At 35.7% G+C, this 13941-nt stretch overlaps 2 protein-coding genes across 4 annotated transcripts in view; one reads left to right on the top strand and one right to left on the bottom strand.

Annotated features, from left to right (window-relative positions):
- Positions 1–1968, top strand: part of LAMB1 (laminin subunit beta 1) — an 80454-nt gene extending 78486 nt beyond the window's left edge. The window contains exons 33-34 of the mRNA XM_055283645.2: positions 1369–1528; positions 1676–1968. Coding sequence (XP_055139620.1) covers positions 1369–1528; positions 1676–1812 — 297 coding nt within the window. The 3' untranslated portion in view covers positions 1813–1968. The remainder of the gene's footprint in view (positions 1–1368; positions 1529–1675) is intronic.
- Positions 1969–5782: 3814 nt separating this feature from the next.
- The window catches only part of DLD (dihydrolipoamide dehydrogenase), a 31779-nt gene continuing 23620 nt past the window's right edge, over positions 5783–13941 (bottom strand). For all 3 annotated transcript variants that reach the window (XM_055283649.1, XM_055283647.1, XM_055283646.2), the window contains 6 exons: positions 10053–10243; positions 8781–8951; positions 8281–8470; positions 7681–7818; positions 6643–6732; positions 5783–6548 (listed from right to left, as the gene is read on the bottom strand). In XM_055283649.1, coding sequence (XP_055139624.1) covers positions 6483–6548; positions 6643–6732; positions 7681–7818; positions 8281–8470; positions 8781–8951; positions 10053–10243 — 846 coding nt within the window. In that variant the 3' untranslated portion in view covers positions 5783–6482. The remainder of the gene's footprint in view (positions 6549–6642; positions 6733–7680; positions 7819–8280; positions 8471–8780; positions 8952–10052; positions 10244–13941) is intronic.

The raw sequence follows: 13941 nt of genomic DNA, 5'->3' as shown, positions 1-13941 counted from the left end.
TTTGAGACTCATTTTGAATTAACTACCCCTCACCTCCCATTGGAAGGCACTATATTTTGCAGAGAAAAACTCACACAACCCAAATGTTTAATCAGAAGCCATGTAATAACTGAAACACATGTTCAGTTTCTACATAATGCTTATTTCTAAAGAGAACATTAAAAACTTGGTAGTGGCGGAGTGGGGCTTAAAACCATTAAATCACTGGTCCCCAACTTTTTTGGCACCAAGGACCAGTTTCCTGGAAGACAATTTTTCCACAGACTCGGGGGTGGGGACGGTTTCAGGATGAAACTGTTCCAGCTCAGATCAGGAATTAGATTTCATAAGGAGTGCGCAACCTAGATCCCTTGCATGCACAGTTCCCAATAGGGTTCGTGCTCCTATGAGAATCTAATGTCACCACTGATCTGACAGAAGGTGGAGCTCATGCAATAATACTTGCCTGCCCACCCAGTTCCTCACTGGTCCGTAGGCCTGGGGGCACTTGCACTTACTGACCTAATTTCAGTATATAACTCCCTACTATTCAAAAATTTTCCTGAAGTTACTGTAGCTTTTCAGGCATTACGTTAAGAGTAACTTCCCTACCTCTCTCTAGGTTGGGGAAGAGAACAAAACAAGGAGAAAAGTTCACTGCCACAATATCAGACAGCTGTCTTTTCTGTTTTGGTTTGTGTGGTTTCCTGCAGTACTGAGGACACAAATTTCTCAAGTACTCTGCTTCAGGGCATTTTGCTTAATGACATTTTATCACAATAGAAAGGAACAAAATCTCTTGAAATGAAATTTCCATAAATGGCTATTTGAACAGTTTCTAAAAAGAATCATTTGCATTCCAACCCCACACCCCATTTCTCTTCTCCTCACTCACTTCTTGCATATGCTACAATCTCACCTTTCCTTCCTATATCTTTTGTTTAATCTTTTTCCTCTGATTTCCTTATAAGCAAGTCTTCACAAATCCTAATTTAGTCAAGATCCAAAGAGCCTCCATTTCTTCAATATGGGCTTCTCTAATGTCTAATCTACTTTTGAAAAATCTGCACTTCTCTATGTAATTCGCAATACAATTATGCTAAAACTTTTCTACAGAAAAGTAATAAGAGAATGAGGACTTAGCCCTAAGGACTTGCTGCAACTCTAGAATTTTTTGAAAATGTTCTTTAAAATCATGTCAATTTTGCATTCAATTCCACTCTTTGAAGATAAAATTTTAAAATTATTTACCAGTGAATAACTTGATGAAGCCTGAATATCCTTGGTGGCCCTTAATCCAGAATGCATGCCATGATTATACTACTGCTCTTAAATGTAATTACTGACACTAACATTACCACTTCTTTCTGTCTAAATGTGGAACTACAGACTTTAGATGGTGAACTTGATGAAAAGTATAAAAAAGTAGAAAATTTAATTGCCAAAAAAACTGAAGAGTCAGCTGATGCCAGAAGGAAAGCTGAAATGCTACAAAATGAAGCAAAAACTCTTTTAGCTCAAGCAAATAGCAAGCTGCAACTGCTCAAAGGTGGGTCTTTTCACACAGGCTTATTTTTTAAATTATTTTAAATTTAAGGCATCCATAGTTTATTTAAAAGTGAAAAATATATTCACTTTGTCTTGAGATCATCATAGTATAAATTGCTCAGACTTTATATATATATAATGTCCACAGATTTAGAAAGAAAATACGAAGACAATCAAAAATACTTAGAAGATAAAGCTCAAGAATTAGCGAGACTGGAAGGAGAAGTCCGTTCACTCCTAAAGGATATAAGCCAGAAAGTTGCTGTGTATAGCACATGCTTGTAACAAAGGAGAATAAAAAATGGCTGAGGTGACCAAGGTAAAACAGCTACATTTTAAAAACTGACTTAATGATCTTCAAAATAAAACTCATCACCTATTTAATGTTTTTAATCACATTTTGTATGGAGTTAAATAAAGTACAGTGCTTTTGTATATATATTTTGGTGTACTTGTTACTTTCACTGATTGTTGATGAATCCCTTTAGCAAAGAATGTTATTTTCACTGTAAACATGGATTTATAAACAAGTTTACTGCCTCCACGGAGACCCTAATTTATGTTGTCTATAAACAAGCTATTATATTTATTTGACAGGTAAACATCCTCCAAAACTCCCCACCCTTGACTCCCCTCCTCCCAATCACCTCCCAGTGGGATTCCCAGGTTGAGGTTAAGGAGGACAAATATAGTCTATGCTACCATCACTATTTCAATGGTTGCTGAGTTGCTCCAACCATCAAAACTCCTGTAAGTATTCCTTGCTGTGGGAATGAGAAAAAGCAACATTTTAGAAAATCTGCAGGATGAACTAGGGCTTGTAATCATTACCACCTAGAAAAGGACTAGGATTACTGAGGGGAAGGTTTCAATTAAATCAGGCCAGAGTTTATGGATACTGCTCCTGCCAGTTGAGCAATGCTACTACAGAGCACAGAATGATGCTCTAATTTCTCAGCTTTTGTATTGTATTTTATGTGATTTTGCAACTAATCTAAGGAAAGTAATTGCCAGGCCCATGTCAACTTTATTGCCTAACTAGCTGTATAAAAGGCCAGCCCCTATGTGTTTTCTTCACACATTCTTAGAGCAAGACTATTCTGTGGACTGCTTAACAACCACCCACACATCCAACACAGCTGCATCTGAAGCTGGGCCTGGACAAAAGTTAGGTAAACAGCTGTAAGTTAATAACTTTCCTCTGGCCCAAAGCAATAATTTGTCACTTTTATGGTACTGGTACCAAAACAGATAGACCAATGGAACAGAACAGAGGTCTCAGATATAACACCACACATCTACAACTATCTGATCTTTGACAAACCTGACACAAGAAATGGGGAAAGGATTCCCTATTTAATAAATGGTGCTGGGAAAATTGGCTAGTCATATGCAGAAAGCTGAAACTGGATCCCTTCCTTACACCTTATACAAAAATTAACTCAAGACGGATTAAAGACTTAAGTGTAAGACCTAAAACCATAAAAACCCTACAAGAAAACCTAGGCAATGCCATTCAGGACATAGGCATGGGCAAAGACTTCATGACTAAAACACCAAAAGCAATGGCAACAAAAGCCAAAATTGACAAATGGGATCTAATTAAAAAGCTTCTGCACAGCAAAAGAAACCATCATCGGAGTGAACAGGCAACCTAGAGAATGGGAGAAAAGTTTTGCGAAGAACTTCAACCCCATCAAAAAGTTGGCGAAGGATATGAATAGACACCTCAAAAGAAGACTTGTATGCAGCCAACAAACATGAAAAAAAGCTCATCATCACCGGTCAATAGAGAAATGCAAATCAAAACCACAATGAGATACCATCTCTTGCCAGTTAGAATGACGATCATTAAAAAGTCAGCAAACAACAGATGCTAGAGAGGCTGTGGAGAAATAGCAACGCTTTTACACTGTTGGTGGTAGTGTAAATTAGTTCAACCACTGTGGCAAGACAGTGTGGCAATTCCTCAAGGATCTAGAACTAGAAATACCATTTGACCCAGCCATCTCATTACTGGGTATATACTCGAAGGATTATAAATCATTCTACTATAAAGACACATGCACACGTATGTTTATTGAGGCACTGTTCACAATAGCAAAGACTCGGAACCAACCCAAATGCCCATTAATGACTGACAGACTGGATAAAGAAAATGTGGCACATATACACCATGGAATACTATGCAGCCATAATAAAGGATGAGTTCACGTCCTTTGCAGGGACATGGATGAAGCTGGAAACCATTATTCTCAGCAAACTAACACAAAAATAAAAAACCAAACACCGCATGTTCTCACTTGTAAGTGGGAGTTGAACAATGAAAACACATGGACACAGGGATGGGGGTGGGGAGGGATAGCATTAGGAGAAATATCTAATGTAGATGACAGGTTGATGGGTGCAGCAAACCACCATGGCACATGTATACCTATGTAACAAACCTGCATGTTCTGCACATGTACCCCAGAACTTAATTTAAAAATCCTAATAACTAGCAAAAATGGTCATACCTCATCATCTACTAGAGCAATTATATAAGTATTTTACTTAAAACAGTAGAAACACTCTCCATTCCTTTTCAGCTAAACAACTAAAGATCTCACTTTGAAATTACCTTTTTTTTTTTTTTTTTGAGACGGAGTCTCGCTCTGTTGCCAGGCTAGAGTGGCAGTGGCATGATCTCAGCTCACTGCCTCCTGGGTTCAAGTGATTCTGCCTCAGCCTCCTGAGTAGCTGGGATTACAGCGGCCTGCCACCACACTTGGCTAATTTTCATATTTTTAGTAGAGATGGGGTTTTACCACGTTGGTCAGGTTGGTCTCAAACTCCTGACCACAGATGACCCGCCCGCCTCGGCCTCCCAAAGTGCTGGGATTACAGGAGTGAGCCACCGCTCCCAGCCAGTTGAAATTACTAATTTTAATCAGTTCAAGGAAGTGGACAATTAATCTCACTCTTCACAAGCCACGAAAATATTGACAGCTTAGTAGATAACAGTAAGTGAACACTTAAAACTTGTTTTATTCCTAGGACTTTATTCCTCGTACAAATATATTTGCATTCTCATACTGAATGTAAACACTTAAAGATGGATTTAACTGTTTCGTGTCTCTACAGCTAGGATTCCATATTAAATTATATTTCACTATTCCCTAACTAAAAACTTGTTTTTTCCCTGAGTAAGGGGTATGTTGAGATTTACATAAAGAGCACTTCACATGATACTGGGATTTCAAATTTTTAAAAAGATGCAGAGTTCACCTCCAATAATGGCAAAGTATCACAAATATATCAGACCAACCCTCCTGCTGATAGCAACTGCAAACTCTGAACAAATATATTTTAGGAAAAACTACAGGCACTGGAAACAACTATAAACAAGTGGAAAGTAGAGGGAACTTGGCACTTAAAAAGTGAACAGCACTGGCTCAATGTCTCATTTTTAATAGGTTCTCACTTGAGGGGGAAACAAACGCCAAGTTTTATCGGTTAAGGATCAGAGGGCAGAATATGGGGCAACCACAACAGCTGGAACATAAAGGGGAAATCCCCAAAAAACAGGAGGCACAGAAGGGGCAGACTTTCTTCTGCCCAAACTCTGGTTGACCCCTGAACTACACACTTGCATGGGAAAGACTTCCAGCAGCATAGGTAAAGCTAAAACAACTGAGAAGAGATTTCAGCTGCTGCCACCTACAAACAAGACAGTTTGGAGTTGGTGTTCAGCCAAGTTAACTGCCTACTAAGACAACAATCAATTATCTTTAGAAGTATGTAACAGAATCCAGGGTCGTTATGTCACTCATAATGAGCATAAGACAATCCATGCTATCTATACCAAATTTCAGAACTACTTAATCTGAATTATTCTTAAATTTAGTTACAATATGCAAAAGCCTACTTAGCATTTAGTACTTTGTTACTTAAGTTTCCTCAGGACATGGCCATTTTAAACACCACACATCCAATTTTATAGCACTCTTTAAATAAACAGTCATTTACCCAGCCAAGGAAAACACAGATTAAAGACTCCCTTATGTTGTACTTCCCCAAAAGTATATGTTAAACATTTAGTAGGTGTCTCTAAAATAGATGAAAGGATAATGACCTTTAAAATGCCTTAATATTGTCCTATAACACGAAAATAAAGATATATTCAGGCCTACAAAAGAAATAGGAATATACACTAGAAGTAGTCGTAAAAAAAAAACTACGACCATCTCAACATGTACTCATAATAACCAGTAAATGAATATTTAAGACGTTTATTTCAGTATCTTCATTCCCCACTGTAATACATTTGAATTCCCATGTATTTGAGTTCCGTAAATAGACTCTCTTAATTTGGATAACTATATAATTACCCTTCAGAGTTGTAGACAACAATGGAACCTTAAAAACCTCTTAAACACAAATTCTACCCCTAAACTGAAAGAATTTAGGGGTTAAATAAGTGAGAGACCATTTACTTACATCAGTTCGGTTTATAGACATCTGAATCATATTTGAATGACTGACTTGTTTCCAATGTGAAACCAAATTAAAAATAACTTGATCACTTTGCTTCAAACACAACTGTTCACATATCAAATTCTAGCTCCATCCACGTAAAATTCAACTTTTCTGTATCAGAGAAAAAAGCTATTTAAATTCAGTGGCATTGAATCTTTCATGAACAGCATGAAAACATGAGTTGACAGAGATATTCCAGGATGCTACAATAAGTAGCTTTTTGTCTTACATATTAGTGCACTGAAACAAAATACTAAATTTATGTAAAATATAGATATAAGAGTATTCCATTCTGTCCAAACCTATTAAATACCTTCCAAAAGTTTCATAATTCAGTCCTAGAAATTCTTGGAGCTGTGAGAATATCCTGTTCAGGAATGTGACTTCTACAAAAGCTCCCAGGAAATTTCAGAAAAAAATATATATAATCTTCTAATTCAAAAGTTGATTGATTTGCCAAATGATGCAGCAAGATTTGCTTCTCTAAAAGCTTCTGATAAGGTCTGCAAGGGAAAAAATTTAAAATTAAAAACCAAATATTTGTGGGTCAGAAGAAAATTTAGGCAACCATCAATTCTATATGTTGTTAATAATTACCGGATGTGCATGACAGACTCTAGCTATATCTTCACAGGATGCTCCATATTCCAAAGCAAGAGCAGCTTCATTTACCATTTCTCCAGCACCCTTTAAAATAACAAGCCAAGTAAATTTGCTTCCAAGGCAAAAACTACATGCTAATAGGATAGCAATGGTTAAGAGAGGAAGCTTTTAGATCTTAAAAACATCTTAAATCTGTTTCTCTATCCGTTGAAGAAAAGTCAGGAAAAGCTTAACGAAAAGGTGACACAGAAGAGCTTGGGCTCTGGAGCCAAAGGGCCTTCAATTCATATCTACCATTTACTACCTTAACCATTCATTGGTTCTGTGTGCTTCATTGTTTCTTCACCTCAAAAATAACAGCACCTATCTCACAAAGCTGATGTAAAAATAACAAAATGTATACTAAAGTGACACAGCACTCAAATATTCTATTCTCATTATTGTTACATCAGATACAAGAGATATCTACAAGAAAGATACATACTTTAGGCTCAGTGGTAGGAAAGGCTTCCCTTAGGAGGTAACATTTGAGCTGATACCTGAACAATAAGGAGCCAGCCATTCAAAGATCTGGAGGCAGAACAGTCTAAGCAGAGGGTACCTTAAGCACAAAGGCCCTCAAATGCAAACATATGGCCTGTTGTGAAAATGAGAGAAGGCCCGTATGACACGGGATTAATAAGTAAAAGAGAGCACAAAAAGAAGAGGTCAGAGAAGTAGGCACAAACAGCTTCAGTGAGGCCTTGGATGTAACAATCTGAAGTTGAAAAGCACCACTGGAGGATTTTAAGGGGCATAATCCGGTGTATGTTTTAAAGAGACAATCTTGGCGCGGGACAGTAAGTAGATGATACAGTGGGCAAGACTGTGAGAGTGCTGCTGGTATCTTTCTAGAAATGATGCACAGAGAGCCATATTCAAAGTTTTGCTGGAAATGAGCAACCTCAGAGTAACACCAGGTGGTTTATAATTAATAAACAGCAATGCTTTTTAGAAATCTTAATGGGATTTCTCTGGTTTTACAATACTCACTGGTCCAAGAATATGTGCTCCCAGTACTCTGTCTGTCGATTTCTGCCCAAGGATCTTCACCATGCCATCTGTGTCAGCATTTGTCTTAGCTCTGCTGTTAGCAGCAAATGGGAATTTCCCAACTTTGTACTCAATACCCTGTGACAGTCAGAAAAAAAGAATCTACGTAATTTCCAGAAAAGTTCTTTCCAATTTGTAAAATCATCTACCATTTGTTCAGAAAATAAATCCCAAGAAGGCAATTGTTTGCAAAGCACACAGAAGGAAAGGAAAGACCAAAAGACTGGTTAATGAAATATATCTTGGGTGCAAATGCAAGCAAATACAAATGTCTGTCCATCTGGTTATATTTCAAAGCCAAATATAAAAGATCTGGAATTACTAGTTTTTTAATATAGGCAACTTCTCTTCCTCTCAATTACTGCTGATAAATCTGTGAATGATCTCTTTATAATGCTAACAAGGGAAAAAATATATAAGCTAAACAATATTTCACAGCTATTAAATATATTAGCATAATGATAAAATGCTGTTTCTCAACCACCAGTATCATTGGCACAACTCACACATTGGCATAAAACCACCCATGTTCAGACTTACCTCTTCTTTCAACTGCTCTTCTGATTTGCCAACCCAAGCAACTTCAGGGTGTGTGTAAATCACTGATGGCACACAATTGTAGTCAATGTGCACAGCACCACCAGCCATTCCTTCAACACAGATAATGCCTTCATCCTCTGCTTTGTGAGCCAGCATTGGACCAGCAACTACATCACCAATGGCATAGATACTACCACAGAAATCAAAAGAAACACAATGAATTTCTGAAATCACAGCTACTTATCTTCATTTACATCATGGTAACCAAAGTTTCCAGTAAATAAGTCACCAAAAATACACCAAATGCAGCTCTTCAAAAATCTGTGAATTCAGCTTCTTATCTTTAAGTAAAATTCAGTTATTTTTTATTTTACATTTTGTAAGTTTACTATTCTTCCCCAAAGCCAATACATATTTTAAGCATAACAATCTTACTTTTGAAAATACTGTTTGAAATCAATTTTAAAATTACTGAAAATGCAGATAATTATCCAACTTACTTTGGAATTTTAGTTTGAAATCTGGTATTGACTGGAATTCTACCTCTGGGATCTAGTTCAATTCCCAGCTCTTCTAGTCCCAAATTCTTAGTAAAGGGTCGTCGGCCAATGCAAACCAAGAGTACATCACAAGTGATAACTTCAGCTTTACCACCAGAAGCAGCTTCAATACTAGATAACAAACAGTATATAAATGTTAAATACACACCTACATAAATTGATAGGCTTAGAAACTTAAGGCCAGCGATTTCTCAAGTGTTGATGACATTTTTGTTTTTATTTTGTTTTGTTTTTGAGACGGAGTCTTGCTCTGTCACCAGACTGGAGTACAGTGGTGCAATCTCGGCTCACTGCAACCCCCACCTCCCAGGTTCCAGAGATTCTCCTGCCTCAGCCTCCCGAGTAGCTGGGACTACAGGTGCGTGCCACCACACCCAGCTAATTTTTGTATTTTTAGTAGAGACGGGGTTTCACCATGTTGGCCAGGCTGGTCTTGATCTCTTGACTTCGTGATCTGCTCACCTCAGCCTCCCAAAGTGCTGGGATTACAGGTGTGAGCCACCATGCCCAGCTGGCACTGATGACATTTTTAACAATATAAGTTTATTTGAATGTAAACATAAGAGTCAGACAATGAAAGAGATCTATCATTAAAATCTAGAGATCTATTATTAAAATCTCACAAAAACCACAGTATAATAAAACAGCAGTTAAGAATACAGGTCTTTGAGTCACAGAAATCCAAATTCAACTACTGACTGCCACCCACTAGCTGTGTGGCAAGTTAGTCATTAATTAGTCAATGAATTCAGCTTCTTATCTTTGAGTAAAAGTTAGTCATTAAACTATTTAAATACTATTAACTATTTAAATATTTATTTAAAAACTAATTCATTAAATAAGTTAAATGCCATTATTTAATCAGTACAGTACCAGACATATAGTAAGCAATCTTTTATTATTGATTTCCCCATATATCTGCCTAAAAATGTTGATTCAATTTTACTGAATATTGGGAATTTTAATTTTTCTGAATGCACTATAAGAAGGTACAACAATGAGAATATTGGATTACTCTTTCTAGCATTAACCTAATCATAAATTTCAATGTGCTAATGCAATAATTTGATAAACAACTGAGTTACATTAAGTAATAAAATGACCTTAAGTTAGAAAAAACCCTATATTTGCTAAGCTGATTTTGAAACTTGAGTGTTTTGCTTAAAGAAACAGACAGGGATGATACAGCAAAAACAAATGATGTATACTTACGAAACATCAATTTTTCCATCTGACTTCTTGGTAGCACCAGTAACCTTTGTATTCAATTTAAATTTAAACCCCTGTTTTTGAAGGATGCGTTGAAAGTTTTTAGATATCTCCATATCAATTCCAACTCCACCTACATGACCTAAAAATTCAACTGCTGTCACATCTGCACCAAGTCTTTGCCAAACTGAACCCTGCAAATAATTAAAAAACCCCAATAATCATAAAAGTTTCTATAGCAAATGTTTACGAAATCATCTTAATAATTTATTGTAAAATATTTTCTTATTTCGCTAGTATGTTCCTATGAGAAGCTCTGAGGTTTAAAATTAACCCTGTGTTAAATATGTATAACTTCATACATTTATTAACTTATTCATTCAATATTTGTTGAACATCTACTACACGCTAGGCAATATTTTAGCTTCTAGGCATACATTAGTAAACAAAGCAAAAATCTCTGTTCTCAGGGATCTTATATTCTGGCAGGGGACATAGACAAATACTTAAAATTCGTAACAGAGAATAAAGTGCTACAAGAAAAATAAAACAGGAAGTAGAACTGGGACTACTGATTACTGGGATTACAATTTTAAATAGCACGGTTGGGGAAAGCCTCACTGGGAGTAACATTTGCACAAAACTTGGAGTGAGGCAATGAACTACCCAGTTAACTGGGGGAAGAGTGTTGTTCTAGGCAGAGGGAAACAGCAAGTGCAAAAGTCTTGAGGAAAACGAAATAGGTTACTAAATCACTGATGTTTGCAGAATATTAAACTGGCTTCCTATTTTCTTTTCTCAACAAAGGACAAATGTTTACTTTTTCATTCAAATTATAATTTAAACTGAATGCTAGTTTATTTTAACATTTTGACAATTAGCATAACTTCTAAATAATTATATATTAAACAATACATAACTGGCAAGATGAACATAACTGCACAGCATTAAATATGAAAAACCATGAACATATCCTTTGCAAGAATATGTATTAAAATCATCTGGTAATTCAAATGAATTATACAAGTTTACCTTCCCTAAATTAGGTGTGGGCATTCATTTAAAAAAATCTCATTAATTTATGGTATGAAGACTGAGTTAACTAGAAGCAATACAGTAACACTAAAAATCTAACAATATGTATATATAAAAGTTAATTCAAAATGAATCATGGACTTAAATGTAAAACCCAATACTATGAAACTTCTAGAAGAACACCTAGGAGAAGAAATCCTAGAATTGACCTTGAGTTAGGCAAAGATTTCTTTGATGTAACACCAAAGGCACAATCCATAAAAGAAAAATGATAAATTGGACTTCATCAAAATTAGAAAGTCTTAGATAACACTGAGAACACAAAAACAGAAGCCACAGACTGGGGAAAAAAATTACAAAATTTCTATCTGATAAGGGATTTATATCCAGAATATATAAAGAATTCTCCAAATTCAGTAAGAAAAATTCAATAAAAAATGGACAAATGTCTGAAGAGGGAAGATACAGAGATGGCAAATAAGTACATTAAAAAATGCTCAACCCCGTAAGTCATTAGAAAAATCTAAGTTAAAACCACAATGAACTGAATTCAACAACTAAAAAGATCATTCACCATGATCAAGCAGGATTCATCCCAGAAATGCAAGGATGATTCAACATACGTAAATCAATGAACATGATTCATCACATTAACAGAACCAAGAACAAAAACCACATGATCACTTCAACAGATGCTGAAAAAGCTTTTAATAAAAATTCGGTGTCCCTTCATGATAAAAACCCTCAAAAAACTGGATATAGAAGGGACACACCTCAAAATAATAAGACAAACTCATGGCCAACATCATACTGAATGGGGAAAAATTGAAAGCCTTTCCTCTAATATCTGGAACAATATAAGAATGCCCATTTTTCACCACTTTTATTCAACATAATACTGGAAGTCCTGGACTCAGCAATTGTAGAGGAGAAAGAAACAAAGGGCATTCAAATTGGAAAGGAAGAAGTCAAATTAATCTTTTGTGCAGACTACACGATCTTATATTTAGAAAAACCTAAAGACTCCACCAAAAAACTATTAAACTTACAAACTAATTCAGTAAAGTTGCACGATATGAAATCAACATACAAAAATCAGTAGCATTTATATACACCAATAGTGGACAATCTAAAAAAGAAAAAAAAAAAAGCAATCCCATTTGCAATAGCTATAGAGAATATAAAATACCTAACAATCAATTTAGCCAAAGATGTGAAAGATCTATACAATAAAAAACTAAAAAACACTGATGAAACAAATTGAAGAGGACACAAAAAATAGTTCATGTTCATGGACTGGAAAAATTAATATCATTAAAACGACAATACTACCCAAAGTAATTTACAGATTCAATGCAATCCCTATCAAACCATCAGTGATATTCTTCAACTGCCAAAGTAATCCTGAACAAAAAGAACAAAGCTGGAAACATCATACTAACCAGCTTCAAAATTTACTAAAAAGCTACAGTAACCAAAATAGCATAGTACTGACATAAAAAGACACACAGACCAATGGAACAGAATAAAAAACTCAAATATAAATCCACACATTTTCAGCTAACTCATTTTCAACAAAGGTACCACAAACGCAGTGAGGAAAAGGCAGTCTCATCGATAAATGATGCTGGGAAAACTGGATAACCGTATGCAGAAGAATGAAACTAGACCCCTATCTCTTACCATATACAAAAGTCAAATCAAAATGGATTAAAGACTTAAATCTAAAATCTGAAACTATGAAATTACTGGAAGAAAACATTGGAGAAATGCTCCAGGACACCGGTCTGGGCAAAGACTTATTGTGTAAGACCACAAAAGCACAGGCAACTAAAGCAAAAACAGACAAATGGGATTACATTAAGTTAAAAAACTTTTGCACAGCCAAGGAAACAATCCACAAAGAGACAACCCACAGAATGGAAGGAAATATTTGCAAACTATCCATCTGACAAAGGATTAATAATCAGAATACATAAGGAGCTCAAAAAAATTTCAATTTTAAAATGAGCACCAGATCTGAATAGACATTTCTCAAATGAAAACATTCAAATGGCCAACACATGCATGAAAAAATGTTCAACATTATTAATCGCCAGAGAAATGCAAATCAAAATCACAATGAGCTATCATCTCACCCCAGTTAAAATGGCTTTTATCAAAAAGATGGCAATAACAAATGCTGACAAGGATGTGGAGAAAGGAGAACCCTCATACACCGTTAGTGGGAATGTAAGTTAGTACAGCCACTATAGAAAACAGTATAAAGGTTCCTCAAAAAACTAAAAATAAAACTGCAATATGAGCCAGCAATTCCACTACTGGGTACATACCCAAAAGAAAGGAAATCAATATACTGAAGAGATATCTGTGCTCTATGTTAACTGCAGCACTATTCACAATAGCCAACAGAATTAACTCAAGTGTCCATCAGCAGACAAAGAAAATGTGGTACATATACACAATGGAATATTATTCAGCCATAAAAAAGAATGAAATTCTGTCATTTGCAACAAAACAGATGGAACTGGAGGACAGTATGTTAAGCGAAATAAGCTAGGCACAGAAAGACAAATGTCACATGTTCTAACATGTGGGAGCTAAAAAAAAAAAAAAAAAACAAACTGAACTCATGGAGATAGAGAGCAAAATGATGGTTACCAGAGGCTGGGAAGGCTAGGGGGAGAAGAGGAATGAAGAGACGTTGATTAATCAGTACAAATATACAATTAGACAGAAGCAATAAGAGCTGGTGTTAATGCAGGGTTGACTATAGGTAACAATCAATTATACATTTCAAAATAGCTAGAAGAGAATAATTCGATGTTCCTAGCATTAAAAAAAAATGTTCGAGGTG

The sequence above is a fragment of the Symphalangus syndactylus genome, chromosome 6, assembly GCF_028878055.3.
Source record: "Symphalangus syndactylus isolate Jambi chromosome 6, NHGRI_mSymSyn1-v2.1_pri, whole genome shotgun sequence".
Classification (NCBI taxonomy): domain Eukaryota; kingdom Metazoa; phylum Chordata; class Mammalia; order Primates; family Hylobatidae; genus Symphalangus; species Symphalangus syndactylus.
This window is presented reverse-complemented; position numbering and strand designations above follow the sequence as displayed.